This window comes from Delphinapterus leucas, chromosome 7, assembly GCF_059928025.1.
Source record: "Delphinapterus leucas isolate spDelLeu-1000000601 "Yukka" chromosome 7, BTC_Dleu_Yukka2, whole genome shotgun sequence".
NCBI lineage: Eukaryota > Metazoa > Chordata > Mammalia > Artiodactyla > Monodontidae > Delphinapterus > Delphinapterus leucas.
In genome coordinates, this window is record NC_143135.1 from 24,098,516 (window position 1) to 24,118,273 (window position 19,758).

The 19,758-nt window shown below is 41.0% G+C and overlaps 1 protein-coding gene across 1 annotated transcript in view; it reads right to left on the reverse strand.

The window, feature by feature from the left end:
- Window positions 1–19,758, reverse strand: part of CAT (catalase) — a 47,332-nt gene that overhangs the window by 11,041 nt on the left and 16,533 nt on the right. The window contains exons 3-10 of the mRNA XM_022583656.2: window positions 18,851–18,961; window positions 17,742–17,872; window positions 17,185–17,289; window positions 16,459–16,584; window positions 10,643–10,834; window positions 10,028–10,180; window positions 6,921–7,059; window positions 4,084–4,214 (exon numbers count right to left, since the gene is read on the reverse strand). Of these exons, the coding sequence (XP_022439364.1) occupies window positions 4,084–4,214; window positions 6,921–7,059; window positions 10,028–10,180; window positions 10,643–10,834; window positions 16,459–16,584; window positions 17,185–17,289; window positions 17,742–17,872; window positions 18,851–18,961 (1,088 nt within the window). The remainder of the gene's footprint in view (window positions 1–4,083; window positions 4,215–6,920; window positions 7,060–10,027; window positions 10,181–10,642; window positions 10,835–16,458; window positions 16,585–17,184; window positions 17,290–17,741; window positions 17,873–18,850; window positions 18,962–19,758) is intronic.

Here is a 19,758-nt window from a genome sequence, read left to right on the forward strand (position 1 = left end):
AATATCAAATATTCATAATTTTTCTGTTATCAAATATCAGAATATAATAATATTTCTTAAAATCTGAGCAAAGTCTAAATATAAGGGACTTCCCTGGTGGCGCAGTGGTTAAGAATCCGCCTGCCAAGGCAGGGGACACGAGTTCAAGCCCTGGTCTGGGAAGATCCCACATGCCGCAGAGCAACTAAGCCCGTGCGCCAAAACTACTGAGCCTGCGCTCTAGAGCCCACAAGCCACAACTACTGAAGCCTGCAAGCCACAACTACTGAAGCCCATGCACCTAAAGCCCGTGCTCCGCAACAAGAGAAGCCACCGCAATAAGAAGTCTGCGCACCACAGCGAAGTGTGGCCCCTGCTCGCTGCAACTAGAGAAATGAGACGGGGTCTTCTCATTGTGGTGGCTTCTCTCATTACAGAGCATAGGCTCTAGGTGCTTTACCCACTCCAACACTTTTACCACAGACCTTTAAGAGCAGGACCAAATTCCTCTAAAAGGAAAAGTGACATTTTTACTAGTCTATACAAAGTTAGAGAATGATTTTTTTCTTTTTAAGTGTAACATGCCTACAGTAAAGGGTACTAAACATAAGTGTGAAGTTCAATGATTTTTCAGTGGACACAAATGTGTCACAACCACCCAGATCAAGACAGAACATCACTCACACCCCAGAAATCCCCCTACCATACTCCCCCACCCAGTCATTATCCCCTTTCTCCAACTGCCTCCCCAAGGGTGAATTTTTTGACTTCTAATATTATAAACGTTTTTTACTTCTCTTTCAAATGTACACAAATGGAATCATACAGTCTATATTCTTGTTCTTTTGCTCAATGTCATGTTTGTAAGGTTCATCTATGGTAATGTTTGTTGGAATACTTCTTTAATTTTCATTGCTGTACACTGTGGGAATATACTGCGGTTTATTTATCCAAGCTTTTGTTGATGAACATTGGGTAATATGAATAAACAGTGCTGTACATGTCTTCTGCTGCTCATATGTACACATTTCTATTAAGAATCTATGTAAGAGTGCACTTACTAGGTCAAAAGACACGTACATGTTTAGCTTCAGTGGATATTGACAAACAGTTCTCCAAAACACCTGAACCAATCTACACTCAGGTAAGAGTTAGAGTTGTTTCTCATTCTCGCAATACTTGGTACACAGTCTTTTTCAGTCTAGTCATTCTGGTGTGTATGTAGTGGTATCTCTTTTTAGTTTTATTTTGCATATCCCCGATGACTAGTGAGATAAACTACTCTGTGTGTTTTTCAGTCATTTGGATATTTTCTTTTGTGAAGTGCCTGTTCAAGTCTTTTGCCCATTTTTCTATTCATTTGTCTGTCGTTTTCTTATTGCTCTGCAGGAGTTCTTTACATGTACTGTATATGAGTTGTTTGTTAGTTAGAGGAACCGCAAATATATTTTCCCACTCTGTGGTTTGCCTTCTCAATCTCTAATTGGTTTCTCATAACAAAGAGAAGTTCTTTTGCTCTCTCTTCATGACTGAGTCTTGATAACATCTACTGCTCTATCCGCCAATTCAGTAATCTTCTCTTTGGCCATATTTAATCTCCTTTTAAGCTCATTTACTAAATGCTTAACTTTAGTTGTTGCATTTTCCAGTTCAGTATGTTCATTCAATTCTTTTTCTTTTTAATTTAATTTAATTTAATTTTATTTTATTGGCCGCATTGCATGGCATGCAGGATCTTAGTTCCCCAACTAGGGATGGAACCCGTGCCCCCTGAGTGGAAGCACAAAGTCTTAACCACTGGACTGCCAGGGAAGTCCCCTCCATTCTTTTTGGACAGATTCAAGTTCTCTTATTAAATTCTCCATGTTGTCAACTGTTCTCTGTTTTCCTGAACATATTATTTGCAGTTATTTTAAAACCTATATCTGACAATTCCACTATCTGGATCTTCAGTAGGTTTGTTTCTATTGCCAGTTGTTTTTTTTTATCCCCCTCTTGCTTTTCAGATATAAGGTCTTATGTGTTGGGTATGCCTGATAATTTATTACTGAATGCTGGGCATTTGCATATGAAAAAATACAGAGATAATTTGAGGCTCTATTTTCCTCCAAAGCCTTATGTTTGCTTCTGGAAGAGAGGATAGAGGGAGATCATCTTAATCCAGTCTGAGATTGGACTGGTATAAAACTGAGTCTCATTTTTTGTAAAGGCAAGTTGATTTCAGGTTTGCCCTTATTTCTAGGGTGGCCGTTCAGGGATCCAACTGAGTGCCTGGGATGTTAACTAGAGGCCCTCTTCCTTAGCAGGTCCTGAACTCCAATTTTTATTCCCTCCAGACCCATGAAAACGCTGTAAACTCTGCTCAGTATGTTGGCCAATACTTACAAAGTAATAAATGCCTCATGAGAAAAGAAGAACAAATATCAAGCTCATATCTCTGCACTTCTTTTCTGTTCAAAATCTTGGCCCCTCAAATTCTTGCTGCTTTTATAGCTCTCCACAGCCTTTTTGTATCTTATCTAGCTTTCCAATGTTCTCCATGAGAGGATAGGTCTGACACAAGCTTGTCTGTCACAAGCCAGAAGCATGAGTCCAAGTGAATCATTTTTAAGAGTATAAACCTGGATCTTCCTATTTATATTCCATGTGACTCTTACAGTTATAGGATTATGCTATGAAGCTATAAACAGAATCTTGACTGCTTAAAAACTTGAGCTCTATATAGTGATAAGAAAATCTCTCAAAATAAGAATGATCATATAGTAAATTTTAATGTGTGAGCAACAGCCTCATTATCTAAATTAATTTTTACAGAGGTTGTATTAGCTAGCTTAACACTGGAATAGACTTCAGGTAGGTAAAATTTTATGAGAAGCAGGAACTGTATTGTAATATATTGATACTTGGTAACCTACATCACCAAGAATAAGGCAGTTACTATAAAAGGCTTTTAGGAGACATTTAATTTCATCTAAAAATGGTTTATAAGGTACAATAAAGTAATTTCTTTTTTACATACATGTATACACGTAAGTGCCTTTCAAATAACGGCATCTTCATAGTGAATTAATTTATGTATTTAAGTATATTTTACTGGGAACACACATTGACAAATTGAAAAGCTAGAATAGGTCCCATTCTAATTTAAATATTGTTTAACACCAACTACCCAAGCAGAGATCTAAGACGACTATACTTTTTAACTTTATCCTTTTCTTACGTGTGGTATAAGTTGCACTGGGCACATTAATGAGGTGGCTGCTCTTCAGAGTCAAAGGGCCTCTTCCATGGCATCTACTAAAAGAACAGCCCCCAGGCAGCCATAGGTGATTAGAAAGAGGATGGGCACTTGACCCCGGGCAGTTAACTAGAGGCTGGCCAAAGGCCAATGATGCAACCCACAGTGAAAACATTAGTCCATTCAATCCAATTTCCTCTCTCCAGAATCTGACTGTAGAAGTATTGAGAGAAGGAGTAAAAAAGGACCAAAAAAAAAAAAAGTAATACATGGAGAAAGAAGCCGTAAAGAAGAAGAGTTAGGCCATGGTCATAGCAAAACCACAGCAATGTTAAAACACAAGCTATGAGGCAAAGAGGAGAAAAATAGGGAAGGACATGGTAAGAATGAGTAATTGGTATTGGAGAGCAACAGCAGACAGATGGAGAGTAGCTGAGTCACATGAATGGGGTGCCGTGCAGTGGAAACACCCACACCTTTGCTACTGGGCCTCCTAGTGCTATTTTGAATCCAGTTCTAGTCCCTTAAATCTGGACTGCCTTTCTCAGATTCTTAGATTCAGCTGTACTTAAGCTTTACTTGCCCATTTCTTAGATTTCCACGAGATCACTGCTTCCCCAATGGCTCCCACTTACATCCCGTCAATAAAATTTGGAGGAACTGAAATGAGTCTCCATACCTTGTACTAAAAGGGCATAGTAACACAACTCTTCAACTCCATTTAATACAGGCACTGATTTATGAATAGAGATGTTGTCCCTGAATTCAAGTTAAGACATATTAGACACTTTAAACGGGGGAATATATGCAGACATTGACAAGGAGAATAACCAAGCAACTCGCACAGCATACAAAAGAGCCACTACCTGAGTGACATTATCATCGTTGGCACTGTTGAAGCGCTGCACATCCCCAGAACAGTGGGTCCTATGTTCCAGGGCATAAAGCTGCTGCTCTGGAGCACCAAAGCTGTTGGGGTAATAATTTGGAGCTCCACCTTTAACAGAAAACCACACAGATTCACTTGGGGAGATGAAAAATGAAGGAAGTCTACAAACAGTCAACAAAATAAGAAATAAATTCAAGTGACATTTATACATATGTGTATACACACACATATACATGCCATGCACATACGATTTTTAACACCCCATATTTAGCTACAGGCAGTACTTGGATTCTTAGAGAATATGCCATCCGCCAAACGCTTGCGGTGGCTGTCTCACTCTGCGTCTTAATGAAGAGATCTCAAATTCCCTTTGAACACTTCAGACGGCCTCATCTCTACAATCTCCTGATGCCTTCCAGTACGAATATATTTATATGAGCTTGGTTTGGTCGCCATAGAAGAAGAGACTCAAAGACATATTTCAGGTTGGAGGGTTTCATTGGGGCTTGGGCTCAGTTCAAAAACAGAATCACAGGGCTTCCCTGGGGAGGCAGTGGTTGAGAGTACGCCTGCCGATGCGGGGGATGCGGGTTCATGCTCCGGTCCCGGAAGATCCCACATGCCACGGCGTGGCTGGGCCCGTGAGCCATGGCCGCTGAGCCTGCGCGTCCGGAGCCTGTGCTCCGCAACGAGAGAGGTCACAACAGTGAGAGGCCCGTGTAATGCAAAAAAAAAAAAAAAAAACAGAATCACAGAATTCTTGGGAGCAGCTCAAAGTTCTAGCTCTGCTCCAGCTCTGCTCCTTCAATCGCCAGACAAATGAACGGAGCCCTGAGATGTTCACTGAGTGCTGCAGGGTGATGTGGTGGTCAGTGGTGGATCCGGGATCTGGGGTTTTTGTCCTCTCCATTCCAGCACGTACTACACTCCTATCACAGGATTCTACTTCACTATTTATTTCTTAATGGTGTTTTAGGATTCTCGGGATATCTATCCTTCCTATTGACCAAGACTTTATTCAGTTCTAGTTTCACTTTCACTTCTCTCTACAGATAAATTTTTAACAAATTTTTCTAAAATTTGATATTTCTAGTATGTCAGCACTCATTCATCTGGAATTAGGAAAAATAATGACAAATGCGATCAAAACATTTATTAAGATTTCTGGAATAAGTTATGAGGCTCTTTTTTCCTTTTGGCATGTTCATTTTCCCAACTATACCCTGCTTCGGCTGATGTTACAGAAGCTGCATTACCTGAGTACGTGCTGCCTAAACAGGAAGGATGGCCTGGAAGCACAGTAAGTGGTTTGAACAAACCAGTCGGGATTAGAATTTTACCCAGCTCACTGCCAGAACAGATTATTCTGGGTGGATAAGCAGGAGATGCCTGTACATCACATTGACGAAGGAGCCAAATGCATGTAGGAAGAGAGGGGGCACCCTACTACCATGGAGCCCAGTTATCCACCTAAGAAATTCATTCCAGCTCAGCCACGTCCATGCGAAAAGCAAAGTGCTCCAATAACGAGCCATCACAGTGGTTTTCTGCACTAAGAATTAGCTCTTTGAAATGTGCCAATTGAATAATTTTTAAATTTGATTTCCAAATTATCTCTACCTTTACTCAAAGTCGCAGCTGTCTTCAAGTCATTGACTACTGGGAACAATTAAGCTCTTTCATCAAACTGCAAGGGCACAGCCCAAATGGTCTACTTTTAAAATTAGGCAAAAGGTGTGTCAAAGTAGTGTTTTTCATACATATGCCACTATAATAGTAAACAAGAATGGTAAACACAAAGCATTTACTTATTAATGACATTCCAAAATATACATGAACTGCTCTGATACAGCCAGTCTCAATAATGAAAGGACCGAGGGAGATTAATGAAAAAAAATCACTTTAGAATAAAAAAGCAGAAGACAGACACAGAAGTATCAGTTACTTTGGGCAATAACACACTCCATACCTTTGTAAACCTCAAAGAGCAGAAATATGGCAACAACACAATACAATCATTCAGTGAGCATGTAAACTTGTTAAATACTTGGAAAAGGCTTAATGATAATGGTAACAAAATGCAAGGCACAAAACTATATATACAAACTAATCTTAAATGTATAACAAGTATTCACAGAAAAGACTGGAAAGAAATACAGCAAATTGCAACAGTTCTGGCCTTTGGATACTGTGACTATATATGGGTTTTTCTTCTTTCTTCTCTTCTTTCCCTTATATTTTCCAAATTTCCTTTAAGGTACATGTATCATTTTTAGCATAGAAAAATAAACTTTGTTTGAATATAGACATCTATGGCTATAAATATAAATCATCAGTAAAATTTCTGAAGGGATCATGTGTCCTTCAGACACATGTAGTATGGCATGTGTACGGCAACTCTTGGCTTTTGCATTTCCAAGAGGCTAAGTCCTGGTGACTTAAGAGTGATTTCAGGAATCGTCCACTTTGTGAAGAGTCTTTAAAACCCGCTCCCTAAGTTGGATGATACCCTACAACAGCCAATGTGGAAAAACCTTTCTCCCTGCCTTTCATAGTCAGATGCACAGCAAGTAAAATCTGAGGAGGGAACTCTCCATAAAACATATAAAATAGATGAAAGTATGGAGAGTCCTCAGGCAGTTTAAACCTTCATTGCTGGGCAACAAATAGGAGGTTGGCAGGAGCGGCTGCGGGGCCTCCACAGAGCAGCAGGTGCCTGGGGCAGCCTGATGACCCCTGGGCTGGCGGGGCCTCCCACGCCCTGCCCAGCAGTGCCCTCCACACCCGCGGGGTGAGCCACGGTCCCAGGCCTACCCTGATTGTCCAGCACGCACATGGGGCCGTCACGTTGGTAGCTGGCCACTCGAGCTCGGAAGGGACAGTTCACAGGTATCTGAAGATAGTTGGGTCCCAGGCGGTGGCGGTGAGTGTCGGGATAGGCAAAAAGGCGGCCCTGCAGTTACAAATGAAACAGACTTTGACGGTGTGCAGTAACATACGAAAGAGGAGTGGCCCGTGAACATCACTGTAAAGTTTCAAGCACAAAGCATCACAAAGCCCTGCCTGTCCTCCCAGTAAAGAGCAAAGTCTCTTCTCTCTCATGAAATGAGTTCTCCCTAACTGAACGGTCCTTACTCTTCCACCCCTGGGGGCCAAACAGCCACAAATCTTCACATCTGTTCTAGGTCATCACTCCTTTTTTCCTCAAGTAACAAGTTAGTGCCCAGGCTTGAATGATTTCCTATTCCCAAGGACACATTACATTGTGAAATAAGTTTGCTAGAACCCAACTAACTGGAATCATGAACTAATTCCACTCCTCCCTACTCTCTCACTCTAGGGGAGGGGTCAACCATTTGCTCTTAACAAAAAGAAGATTTCTACAAAACCAACCGTACGGGAAATCATTCCGAAAAAGCACCTCCCATGTTGCATTCTGGTGTATGTCAGATACACTTTGAGCCCTGAGACTTCCTAGATTTAAACAAAATACTACACAAAGAAAGCCACAGTGCAAAAACGATGGCCCTACATTGCCACAAGGTCCTGAGTCAAAGATTAAATTACATATTTACCAAGGCAGGAGGTTTTGCCTCACACATATTTACCAAGGCAGGAGGTTTTGTAATTTCTTTCAGTTAGTGTTGAAACAAAAAGCTTTATGATTAACTCCCCATCAATCTTAGTATCCAATTATTTAAATATTCCCATTATTCAAAGCTCTATTACATAAGCAGAAAGATTAGGAGTAGTTTTCTTTCATTACCTTCATTACTGGCCTTGAATCTGAATGAGTATTCTTATGTCCCTAATTCTATGGGCCAAAATACAAACCAAGTTGAACAGGACAACTGATGTGATTATTTTGTACCAAATCACGGAGGCCAACGTGCTCAATCCCGTCTCGCCATTCTGTCGATAATTTGCTCTGGGCTGAGCGACCCTGCCTCCCATAATCATTTCAGATAGCCCCTAAGGTAACATTCAGATGACTGGTCATGCAGCCGTGCCCAAGACCACCTACACTTTGGAAACTGGTTGCCTCCTTTTACCCAAAACAGACTAACTTGTGCTCTAACTTTACCAACAGGACAGAAGATACAGTTGAGCCAAGAGCAGCTCCTGGATATAGCCTCATCATGTAATTCTGGTCTTGTGTCACCTTAGGTTTATAAGGCATCACTATCCCACCTGCAGGTGGAGACCTTCAAAGCTAAGGCTGTGAAATGGGCACAGCAAGGCCATACCCTGACCCCAACTTGAATGCAGGCCTTACCCAAGGCCCTGTGCCCAAGCTCCTTGCTGGGCCGGGGTGAGAAAGCAGAGCAAAGCTCTCCCACTCAATCAGTCAGGCCAACTTCTCCTCTCCCAGTAAACTGCAGAGTGTGGGAGAGAAGAACGGCTGCACCTGCATCACCAGGTACTCAGGGGACAGTCTCTGTGACTTGCTATTATACTACTGCCTGCTTTTCACCATGGTATGGCTTACACTTTGGATCCCAAAGTTTTAAAAGTTAATAATCTGACCTGGTTGAAAGGCAACTGAGAACACTGTTCGTTACTGTACAACCACTACCACCTGAACATGCATTAGTTCTCATCAGGGTAATTTCCAAGCCCTCCGAACCAGCTCTCCACTTCCAATCCCTCCTCTAACGACATCCTACATATTCCTGCCGAAAGACTCCTCCTAAGGTCCCATGCAGATTCTATTACAAACCTACTCAAAAAAGCTTGGACAATTCCTCACTGGTCACCAAATGGCTAAATAAGTACAACAGTCCTTCCCTACTGTATGGCCTCCTATTTTAGCAGCCAGGACAGTCTATCAATAGATAGGTATTCAATTTATAGTAAACTGAAAACTAATATAAACTTTCTTTCTATAAAAGGTTCAAATGTTCCCAATGTCAAAGCAAAAAGTTATTATTTAAAAAACAAAGGAAACAGCTTGCCTCCATGGAGAGTGACACCTGAACTGGAATCAGACACTTACATAAGAAAACAGCTGTCAGTCACTGTGGTCTTTAAACTTTGTATCATGGTCAGTCCAAGAACATGAAAGATTGATTTACTCAATAATTATTAAGCCAGTTATTTTCCTATTAATTTCTGATCCAAATAAGAGTTTTTCTCTCTTTGTACTCCTGAAAAAGCATACTGGTGAGTGGTGAAAAAATACTGAATGCCTAGGAACATTACCAAAACAAATGGTTAAATTAACCCACTGGCTTTAATCAATGGAAACATAAACTGAGTTTGTAAAAATCATCTCTGGGGGGCTTCCCTGGTGGCGCAGTGGCTGAGAGTCCGCCTGCCGATGCAGGGGACACGGGTTCGTGCCCCAGTCCGGGAAGATCCCACATGCCGCGGAGCGGCTGGGCCCGTGAGCCATGGCCGCTGAGCCTGCGCGTGTGGAGCCTGTGCTCCGCAACGGGAGAGGCCACAGCAGTGAGAGGTCCGCGTACCGCAAAAAAAAAAAAAAAAAATCATCTCTGGGTCTCTTTCTACATGTGGCAAAATTCAAGCATCACCATAGAAGAGGAAATAAATAAAGTTATGCTGACCAAGCGTTACAATCAATTAGTGACAGTCCTCCATCCCATTGATTACAAATTGAAAAAGAATATTTTACCCCACAAATACCTAAGGTATTTCTACTATAACTTCTTTTAAATTAAGAGCCTAAATGTCAAAGTCTTACCATATTGAGGGACCTACAATGAAATTTGTTTTACACTGTAATGCTCATTTAAGGATGTTTCAGTCAGTCCCACAGGAACTAAGGACCCAGACAAAAGTTTAAGTGATGTTCTAGTTAATTCTTCATATAAAGGTCATGCCAAATTACACTCTGCGCGCGCACGTGTTTGTGCGCGCACACACTCCCGCCTCAGAACCTCTCAATCCACCAGGTTTACCTGAAGCATTTTGTCAGGGCTGGGCTCAATGCCAGGCGGCATGTTGCTTGGGTCAAAAGCCAACTGTTCAACCTCAGCAAAGTAATTAACTGGATTCCGGTTTAAGACCAGTTTACCAACTGGGATAAGAGGGTAGTCATTGTGAGGCCAAACCTAAAAATAATGCCATATTCACAATTACCAGACAATCAACAGAAGGAACTTAAAGTACCCATAAAAATACCAGCTTTCAAATACAATGAAGAAAATGATGATAAGTGAAAATAACATTTTTGAATCCAACAAAATGATAAGAACTTAAGGTGAGTGCATTGGTTAAAACTTTCACAACAGTAAACAGTAAACATTGAGTCTTTCCCTGGGCAAAAGTACATCAGCTCATCAAAATTTGTTCCCTGCTAATAACAATATATCAGGCCACCCAGATGAACTTAGTAAACTCATCAAACAGGAACTGGAAGGGAAATGCTGGTGAGCCCTCACGCACAGGCTAGGAAACTCTTATGTGGTACCACTGTGTTTTGTATACAACTTACGAATGCTTGACCACAATTTTTTTTAATTAGTTGCAAAGACACTTAAAAAAGAAAACAGTTTGGTTGTTAACTGACTCACCTTGGTAATATCAAATGGATTAAATGGGAAAGTTTCTGCCTGTTTAAATGTCATGACCTGGATGTAAAAAGTCCAGGAGGGGTAGTTGCCTGTGGCAATGGCATTAAAAAGATCCCGGAGGCCATAGTCAGGATCTTCCTGGGCAAGTCTTGCTGCATCTTCAACAGAAAGGTTTTTGATGCCCTGGTCAGTCTACAGAATGAAAGAAAAGAAGCTCAAACTGAAACTTATTAGCAAAGTTATCGAACTTTAATCAATAATTCATTGAAGAATTATGAGTAACACCAACCAAAGGCTGGATTTTCCTTCTAACAGTAATCCTACTGTTCAAATCTGATACAAGTATGAATTTATCACTAAGAAATTCTACTTGATTATCCTGATTCTTCTCAATGTCCAAGGAATCTGTCTACACATTTTATATTTAAAATTAGTCTTTCTTTCCCTTTATGTATTCTATATTATTTGAATTTTTAAAATTGTTGACAGTTTATTTTCAATTTTTCACTCATAGAGAATGCTACATTACTGTCTTCAGACAAGCTAAAACAATTTTTGCTATAAAATATACATAACAAAATTTATCTTTTAACCATTTTAAAGAGTCCAATTCAGTGGATTTCTTTGAGGACATATCTTAAAATGGAACTGTTGGATCATATGGTAATTCTATGTTTAAATTCTTGAGGAATTTCAAAACTGTTTTCCAGAGCGGCTATTATTTGAATTTTTATACTCATGCTATTTTCAGATCAGAAAAAAAAATTAAAATATAATTTTTTTTTTTTTGTCTGTGTTGGGTCTTCGTTCCTGCACGCAGGCTTTCTCTAGTTGCGTCGAGCGGGGGCTACTCTTTGTTGCGGTGCGCAGGCTTCTTGTTGCGGTGGCTTTTCTTGTTGCGGAGCATAGGCTTTAGGTGCCCAGGCTTCAGTAGTTGCAGTATGCGGGCTCAGTAGTTGTGGCTCACAGGCTCTAGGGCACGCGGGCTTCAGTAGCTGTGGTACATGGGCTCAGTAGTTGTGGCGCACAGGCTCTAGAGCACAGGCTCAGTAGTTGTGGCGCAGGGGCTTAGTTGCTCTGCGGCATGTGGGATCTTCCCGGACCAGGGATCGAACCTGTGTCCCCTGCACTGGCAGGCAGATTCTTAACCACTGCGCCACCAGGGAAGTCCAAAATATATTTTAAAAATAAGCAAATGATTAATGAAATTAAAGGACTTTCCCTTTTTTTTTTTGCATGAAGTAATTTTTTAAATTCCCTGTTTTATAATAGCTCAAGTCAGTTACTGAGATTGTGCTGAGCTAGTATCCCTCCACCCCAACTGTCTTCCTTGTTTCTATTTTTAAGAAATCACAGAGTCACAGTTTGTAGAGCTGAAAAGAACTTCAGTACAGCCGCTCTAAAGCAGTTCTCTGAGTATGAGCAACTAAAATCAGTATTCTGACCTTCTAAACAAGCCATTAAGATCCAAAGAAGTTAAGTCACTTTCACAAGCGCTCCTATTATCATCCCATCCTGCTCTTCAACAGAGTTCCCACCGGTATCTTATTCTGAAAGATCCCCAACAACTCAGGCACCATGGAAATATTTCTTTAGCAAGTCAACTCTGGAAGGCTGGTCTATTTCTACCACAGAAATACCAACTCTTTCTAGCCAGTGGGAAGGTTTAAACTCTTCTTACTATTAGATCTTCAGGATTAGAAAATGGAAGTCACCATCTGCAGATCACCCAGCTAATACAGTAAACTGTGCAATAATATTTCAATACCTTTCTGATTTTAACTGAATCCCCTGGGTTTAGAAAAGAATAATCTTAGGTCAGAATAATCCAGATTGATGAACCTATGTAGATCTCATGCTACCTCAGAGCCCTCTGCTGAACAGACCCATAAGGAATCCAATCTTTCCAGGACCGCTGACAGCTGGGACTATTACCAAACTTTACTGTGACAGAACTGGAGCTCAGAGAACTTTTTTTTTAAAATAAATTTATTTATTCATTTTTGGCTGTGTGGGGTCTTCGTTTCTGTGCGAGGGCTTTCTCTAGTTGCAGCGAGCAGGGGCCACTCTTCATCACGGTGCGCGGGCCTCTCACTATCGTGGCCTCTCTTGTTGCGGAGCACAGGCGCCAGACGCACAGGCTCAGTAGTTGTGGCTCACGGGCCCAGTTGCTCCGCGGCATGTGGGATCCTCCCAGGCCAGGGCTCGAACCCGTGTCCCCTGCATTAGCAGGCAGACTCTCAACCACTGCGCCACCAGGGAAGCCCCCCAGAGAACTTTTAATAATATACCAAGTGCCAGTTCTCTAGAAGAGGGAAGATTTGAGTTCAGATTGTTTTAACTACAAAGCCACAACATGCTAGCTGTCTGAGATACAATCATTTAGTTCTGCTCTAAGTGACACTATGCTGCTCCTTTTGGCAATTACAAGCCAATGGGTCAACTGTTTCCTGCAACCGTTCCTTGCCAAAGATTATAGATCCGAGTCGTAAGTATAAAGACAGGTGACAGTTTTCCTGTTTGATATACCCACATAAGTTGTTCAGATAACAATTAAAACAGGACAGAAGAAAATAGGTCTTTGGGATATCATTAAGGGGGAACCTATATTTGTCATGCGTCCACTTCTGTCTCTGCTTATTTTAGCAGTAGTTATTTGGAAACAAGTTCTTAGGCAACCAGAGGATTTTTAATAACCTTCTAGAGTTCTCTGGCAATATTACTTATTCTAACCAATGCCAAGATCATACTAAGAGAACCCTTTAAAACACCTCAGTTAATTAAAAGATTCTCAAAAACTTCCCCAAAAGTAACTGATCTGATCTGATTGTATGAAAGCACGTGAAAAAAACAAATTTTGGGCGGGAGGAAAGCAGCAGCCAGGCAGCCCAGCACACCCCTCCAACCCCCGACTGCTGCCATGATGCCCAAGAGGAAGGTCAGTTCTGCAGAGGGGTCAGGGAATGAGGAGCCCAAGAGGAGATCTGCAAGGTTGTCAGCTAAACCCGCTCCTGCAAAAGTGGAAATGAAGCCCAAAAAGCCAGCAGGAAAGGATAAATGTTCAGACAAAAAGTGCAAACGAAAGGCAAAAGGGGGGCTTCCCTGGTGGCGCACTGGTTGAGAGTCCGCCTGCCGATGCAGGGGACATGGGTTCGTGCCCCGGTCCGGGAAGATCCCACATGCCGCGGAGCGCCTGGGCCTGTGAGCCATGGCCACTGAGCCTGCACGTTCGGAGCCTGTGCTCCACAACGGGAGAGGCCACAACAGTGAGAGGGCCGCGGACCACAAAAAAATAAAAAATAAAAATAAAAAATAAATAAAAAAGGCAAAAGGGGAGCAAAGGGAAAACAGGCCAAAGTGGCTAACCAAGAGACTAAAGATGATTTACCTGCAGGAGACGGGGAAACTAAAAACGAGGAGAGCCCAGCCTCTGATGAAGCAGGAGAGAAAGAAGCCAAGACTGATTAATATCACACACCCGGTCCTATCAGTGGTCCCTGTCTCCCTTCTTGTGCAATCCAGAGGAATATTTTTATCAACTATTTTGTAAATCCAAGTTTTTTAGTAGCTTTAGAAACAGTTTTAAGAAGGAGGAAATTCCACCTTATCCCATTTTTTTAAGTGTAAATGCTTTTTTTAAGAGGTGAAATCATTTGCTGGTTATTTTTTGGTACAACCAGAAAATAGTGGGATATTGAATATGGGAGGCTTTGATTGTCTCAGGTGTCAGCTTAACATTCCATAAATGGGGATAGCTTTTATATCCTATAATACAAAGCATACCAAATGGCAATTTGGAGTCAGTTGTGCATTTAAACGTCTTGAACACTTTAAATTACGTCTCTTCCCATGTTGTTTTTGGTAGAATTGTTTCCTAAAGCAAACCACCCCTTGATCTTGGCTCTCCTGGTCAGAATTGTATGCACTCTGCTACATCTTTGGTCGTGGTAGTCCAGTTTTCCTAGTAACTTCATTAACATGCTATAAACAATTGAAAATTCGAGTACATAGTGTATATATGATATTAAATCGTGAATTAGTGGGACTTATGATGTAACAGCACATCAACGTTGGAAGGTATTGGTACTTGATATTCCGTTAAGGAAAATTTGCCTCCAAATTTTAAGCTGGAAAGTCACTGAAATAAGTGACTCTGTGTAGTTGTGATTTTGTTTAGAAAAGAATCACAACTACATGATTTTTGTAGATTTTTTTGTACATATGTTAAGAACTGTGTACAAATTGAAATGTCTGTGTACTGATCCTCAAAACAACCAATAAAATCTCAATTATGAAAGAAAAAAACAGAATTTTTGTTTTCTGACATTTGTAACTGATTTTTCTATGTGCCTTGTGCATGATATATCCTCAATAAATCCTTAAAAATGGATGGATGGGACTTCCCCTGGTGGTGCAGTGGTTAAGAATCTGCCTGCCAATGCAGGGGACATGGGTTAGATCCCTGGTCCGGGAAGATCCCACGTGCCACGGAGCAACTAAGTTGTGTGCCACAACTACTGAGCCTGCGCTCTAGAGCCTGTAAGCCACAACTACTGAAGCCCATGTGCCTAGAGCCCATGCTCTGCAACAAGAGAAGCCACCGCAATAAGAAGCCCGCGCACCGCAAGGAAGAGTAGCCCCTGCTCGCTGCAACTAGAGAAAGCATGTGCAGCAATGAAGACCCAACACAGCCAAAAGTAAAATAAATTAGAAAAAAATTATATAAAAAAATAATGTTCTATTTAAAAAAATGGATGGATGAATTAAAAAGTTAGGAGAAATGTTTTTGGAAAGATAGCATCAGATGTTGAAAATGAGAGTGAGATTGGTATTACAGATAGAAATGCCCCAATTCTGTCTTAATCCCCTCCTGAACCCCAAAACCATATATGCTCAGAACAATGTACTCAGGGCTAGGAAAGGCAAAGCAATATAACACTTTACTGTTTGCTAACACTTGACTCTAAACTCCAACAAAGAACTCTAGGCTAAACCAGGTAGGAATTTCCTTTTACCTAGCTTGGAGACCTGTATTATCTCTTTTTTTTTTTTTAATAAATTTATTTATTTTTGGCTGCGTTGGGTCTTCATTGCTGTGAGCGGGCTTTCTCTAGTTGCGGTGAGCGGGGGCTACTCTTCGTTGGGGCGCGCGGGCTTCTCATTGTCGTGGCTTCTCTTGTTGCGGAGCACAGGCTCTAGGCGCGCAGGCTTCAGTAGTTGTGGCACGTGGGCTCAGTAGTTGTGGCACACGGGCTTAGTTGCTCCGCAGCATGTAGGATCTTCCCGGGCCAGGGCCCGAACCCGTGTCCCCTGCATTGGCAGGCGGATTCTTAACCACTGCGCCACCAGGGAAGCCCTATCTCTTTACCTTTGATCTAAAACCTTAGATCTTCCTTCTCCAGAGAGAAAATAATATCAACGTGCACCTGCCGGCACCAAAAATATTAAACCAGAGAGCAAGCACAAAATGAGCATTTTCCGAAATATTTATGGCAGAGCTTCCCAAATATTTATGGCAGAGCTCCTTGGGAGCTTGATTGCTGATAGTAGCTGTGTGCTATTACCCTCCAGCCACATGAAGAGACCAAAGAGAGACTACACACAGTTCTTCTAATTGGGCAGCGTGAGTCTATTCACTCAAGCTGTGGTCAACACAACAGTCATGGTCCTACTCAACCAGATCAATACTTGTCATCCTTGAGGGTAGAGGTATGGCTAACGTGGGGGAGGCCTTGATTCTTGCCCAATCCTCAGAAGAAGTAAGGATACGTGGGCGGTGGGAGCCTTCCACCGCACTGCCCAAAGGCAACATGTACCTTATAATGGAATTTGCAGTAAACAGCCTTTCCATTCGCATCAACCAGTTTGAAAGTATGCGATCCATATCCATTCATGTGCCTGTGTCCATCTGGGATCCCTCGATCACTGAATAGGAAGGAAACCTAAGGAACAGAAAAGTAAAGTGTAAAATTTTTCAGTTTAAATCAAAACATCTTATATTTTTAAGACATTCCCAAGTTTCCATAAAAATCTCCTAATGACATGGAACATACTAGCCAAGTGCCCACAGGAAAGGTTACCATTTGTAAAAAATGACAAACAGAAGAATTTTTAAGCAGAATGGTATATAAATCATTAACCTCATGGCTCAAAATTCTATAAAGAAACGTTAAAACAAATCTGAAAACTAGCCTAACTTGCTATTCAAATTTTAATTTAATAGAAAATTTGTTTGGTACTACTTTCCCCTCATTTCCCTAATACAAAGAACTTTACTCCCTACTAGAAACTTTAATCCTTAATATTGCTAAATATCAATTGATAATGATTCTAGAATCACGTAAGGTCTATGAATGGGGAAAGATTAAGAAAATCAATCATTATAAAACCCTTCAAGGATCAATAAATCTGAGGAAGCCTCCCAAAAAGAAAGTCAAAAACCAATTCCAATAAAATAGGCAAAACTGGAGAAAAACGTATGAGGCATAATTAAGAGTTCCATATCAGGTGATATAACATAGCGAAAAAAAAGGTGTTCCCACCTGATGCAGAGACTCAGGACGCAGGCTCCAGAAGTCCCAGACCATGTCAGGATCCTTTAGGTGCGTCTGAGGGTTTCTCTTTTGGCTGTGGATAAAGGATGGAAACTAAATGGAAAAAGAGAGAAAAAAAATGCAAAAATTAAGTTTACAGGAATAATGGTGTCTTATACATTGCTTAACGCTAGGTTTACAGATTATAATTTTGAACAATGTAATCCTAGAATTTTAAGCTGCAAAACCCTAAAATGAAATTTGCCCTCTACGTGTTTCTAGGGCAAATTGCCTCTTTTTATTCATCTTCCAAGCTCTGCAAGGAAAACTGGACTATTCCCATAACATCAGTGAATCCCGAAATGCCAAACTAAGACCAATGATAACTGTTGTTAGTTGACCTTATAAAAAGATATTAAATACAGAAAAAATTTTTAAAAAGGCAATCTAGCCAATCCAAATTCTCTTCTTTCTGCCCTTCCCAGGGCTTTTCCTCAAATGCCAATCTATACAGAGTATTTGAAAGCAATTTAAATCAGCAGAGTGCAAAATGCCTCATCACCTACCAATATGGCATCCCTGATGAAGAAAATGGGGGTGTTATTTCCAACAAGATCCCAATTACCATCCTCCGTGTAAAATTTCACTGCAAACCCTCGAGGGTCACGAACAGTGTCAGCTGAGCCTGATTCTCCAGCTAGAAGATTCAAATGAGAAAAATGAAGCCTCCACAAGAGTACTTTGCATCCAAGAAGCCTAAAGTCATAAAGAAACACTGGGATCTATCCTTTCCAATTCGTTTTCTAGAAGTAAATTAGGTATTTAAGTGCCTGGGTTATTATTTCTACTACCCACCAGCTAACTCAGACTAAAAAGTAAACAAAAGAATTAACTGAGAGAAATGAGAGAGTGTTATGTAACAACAGCTGAAAAGATTATCCACTTAACATAAAAAGATAGCTTTGTTCAAACAGGTAATTAAAATTTAAATTAAGGGAAGAGAATAATTATGAAGATTAAGGTAGTGAACAAAGAGAATAAGTGAGTGTCAAAATTATGAGGTTAATACTAAGAAAATGAGTCAAAACATAAATTCTTATTCTTAATTTCATTTACTTTTGCATTCCACAGTATTTTTAAAATGCACAAGTTCATGCAGAAACAGAATTAACCAGGCATTGTGGTATGTTGAGATGCAGTTTGATAGCTCTAACTCTTACTAGCTCTGTAACATGAGGAAAATCACTTACTCTCTCTGAAATAGAAAGAACCCCATCTTGCAAAGTACATCTACAGACTATAAACAATGTCAGTAAAGCACCAACCATGGATGGCATAGAGTTAATTCTCAATAAAGGGCAACTGTTATCATGGCTACTGAGTAAGATTCCCACTTCATGCAACCACTTGTAGGAAAAATTCTTTCCAAATGTCACAGAATTGCAGAGGCGGCCTCTGCATAAGTATGATTTCCTAAGACCTCAACAAACAGAATTATAAGTAACTTTCTACATGTCTTAAAATACTTTTTCTACTGTAAAACCTTGCTATCATTTGAAGAAGTGCTTGTTTTCTATTGTCTGGTAAGCTTTTTCTTGAAATTAAGTTATAAATGCCCCAGATAAGATACACGGTTGAGTTAAGCAACACCAGTAATGCAAACAGACCAACTTACCAACAGTGGAGAAGCGAACTGCAATGGGCGTCCTCTTTCCAATGTGCTCAAACACCTTCGCCTTGGAGTATCTGGTAATGTCATGCGTGACCTCAAAGTAGCCAAAAGCCCCTAAGGAAAAAGACACAGAAATCCTCATCACAAGACCGTCACTCAGGCCATCAGGCCCTCAATAGGCATCCGCGTGAGAGAGAAACTGGTGGCTTAGCACTGGCCTTCTGGGAGCTTCCAAGATGATGGGAGAAGGGGAGATAACCAAACACAAAATGATGAGAGCAAAGTGCAAAGTCCTAGGTCACTTAGTACTAAGCTGAGTGCTACACAGCTGGAGCCAAAGAGGAGGAGGAGATGGGTGGGACCAGAAGGAAAGAGCCAAGGTTGCCACGAGGACACAGGGCCTGAGAGGCCCCTGAAGTAGAGGCCAGGACCTAGGAGAGAAAGAACAGGGTGGAGAGGAGGAGAAAACACAGGGAGAGAAGGATTGAGCATGTACGAAGGTCGCCACAGAGCCAAACAACAAACTGAACAGCATATCAAAATCATGAGGGAAAAGACACGCAAAAAAAGCTGGAGAAGATGGAAGAGCAAATAAAGAAATTGGGAAGTCCTAACTGGGAGTCCAAGTAAGCAGCTAAAACAAAACAACTTCTTCCTTTCTATCAAGCTTTGTTTTTCCTATTGAGTTTTTAGCTTTCTTTTAAACACCACCCCCATCTTTTGTTTCTCTAATAAATGCAAGATAAAAGTTTTACAGAAGTTTTCAACAGAAAGGAAAAATCACCACAAACCCACCACACTAACACAACCGTCATCGATTTTGCCCAGTTCATTCCAGTGTTTATCCAGTTAAGTGCACCATCTAAATCTAATTATAATTACAGTATGTCTGTGTCGGTACTTCCACATTT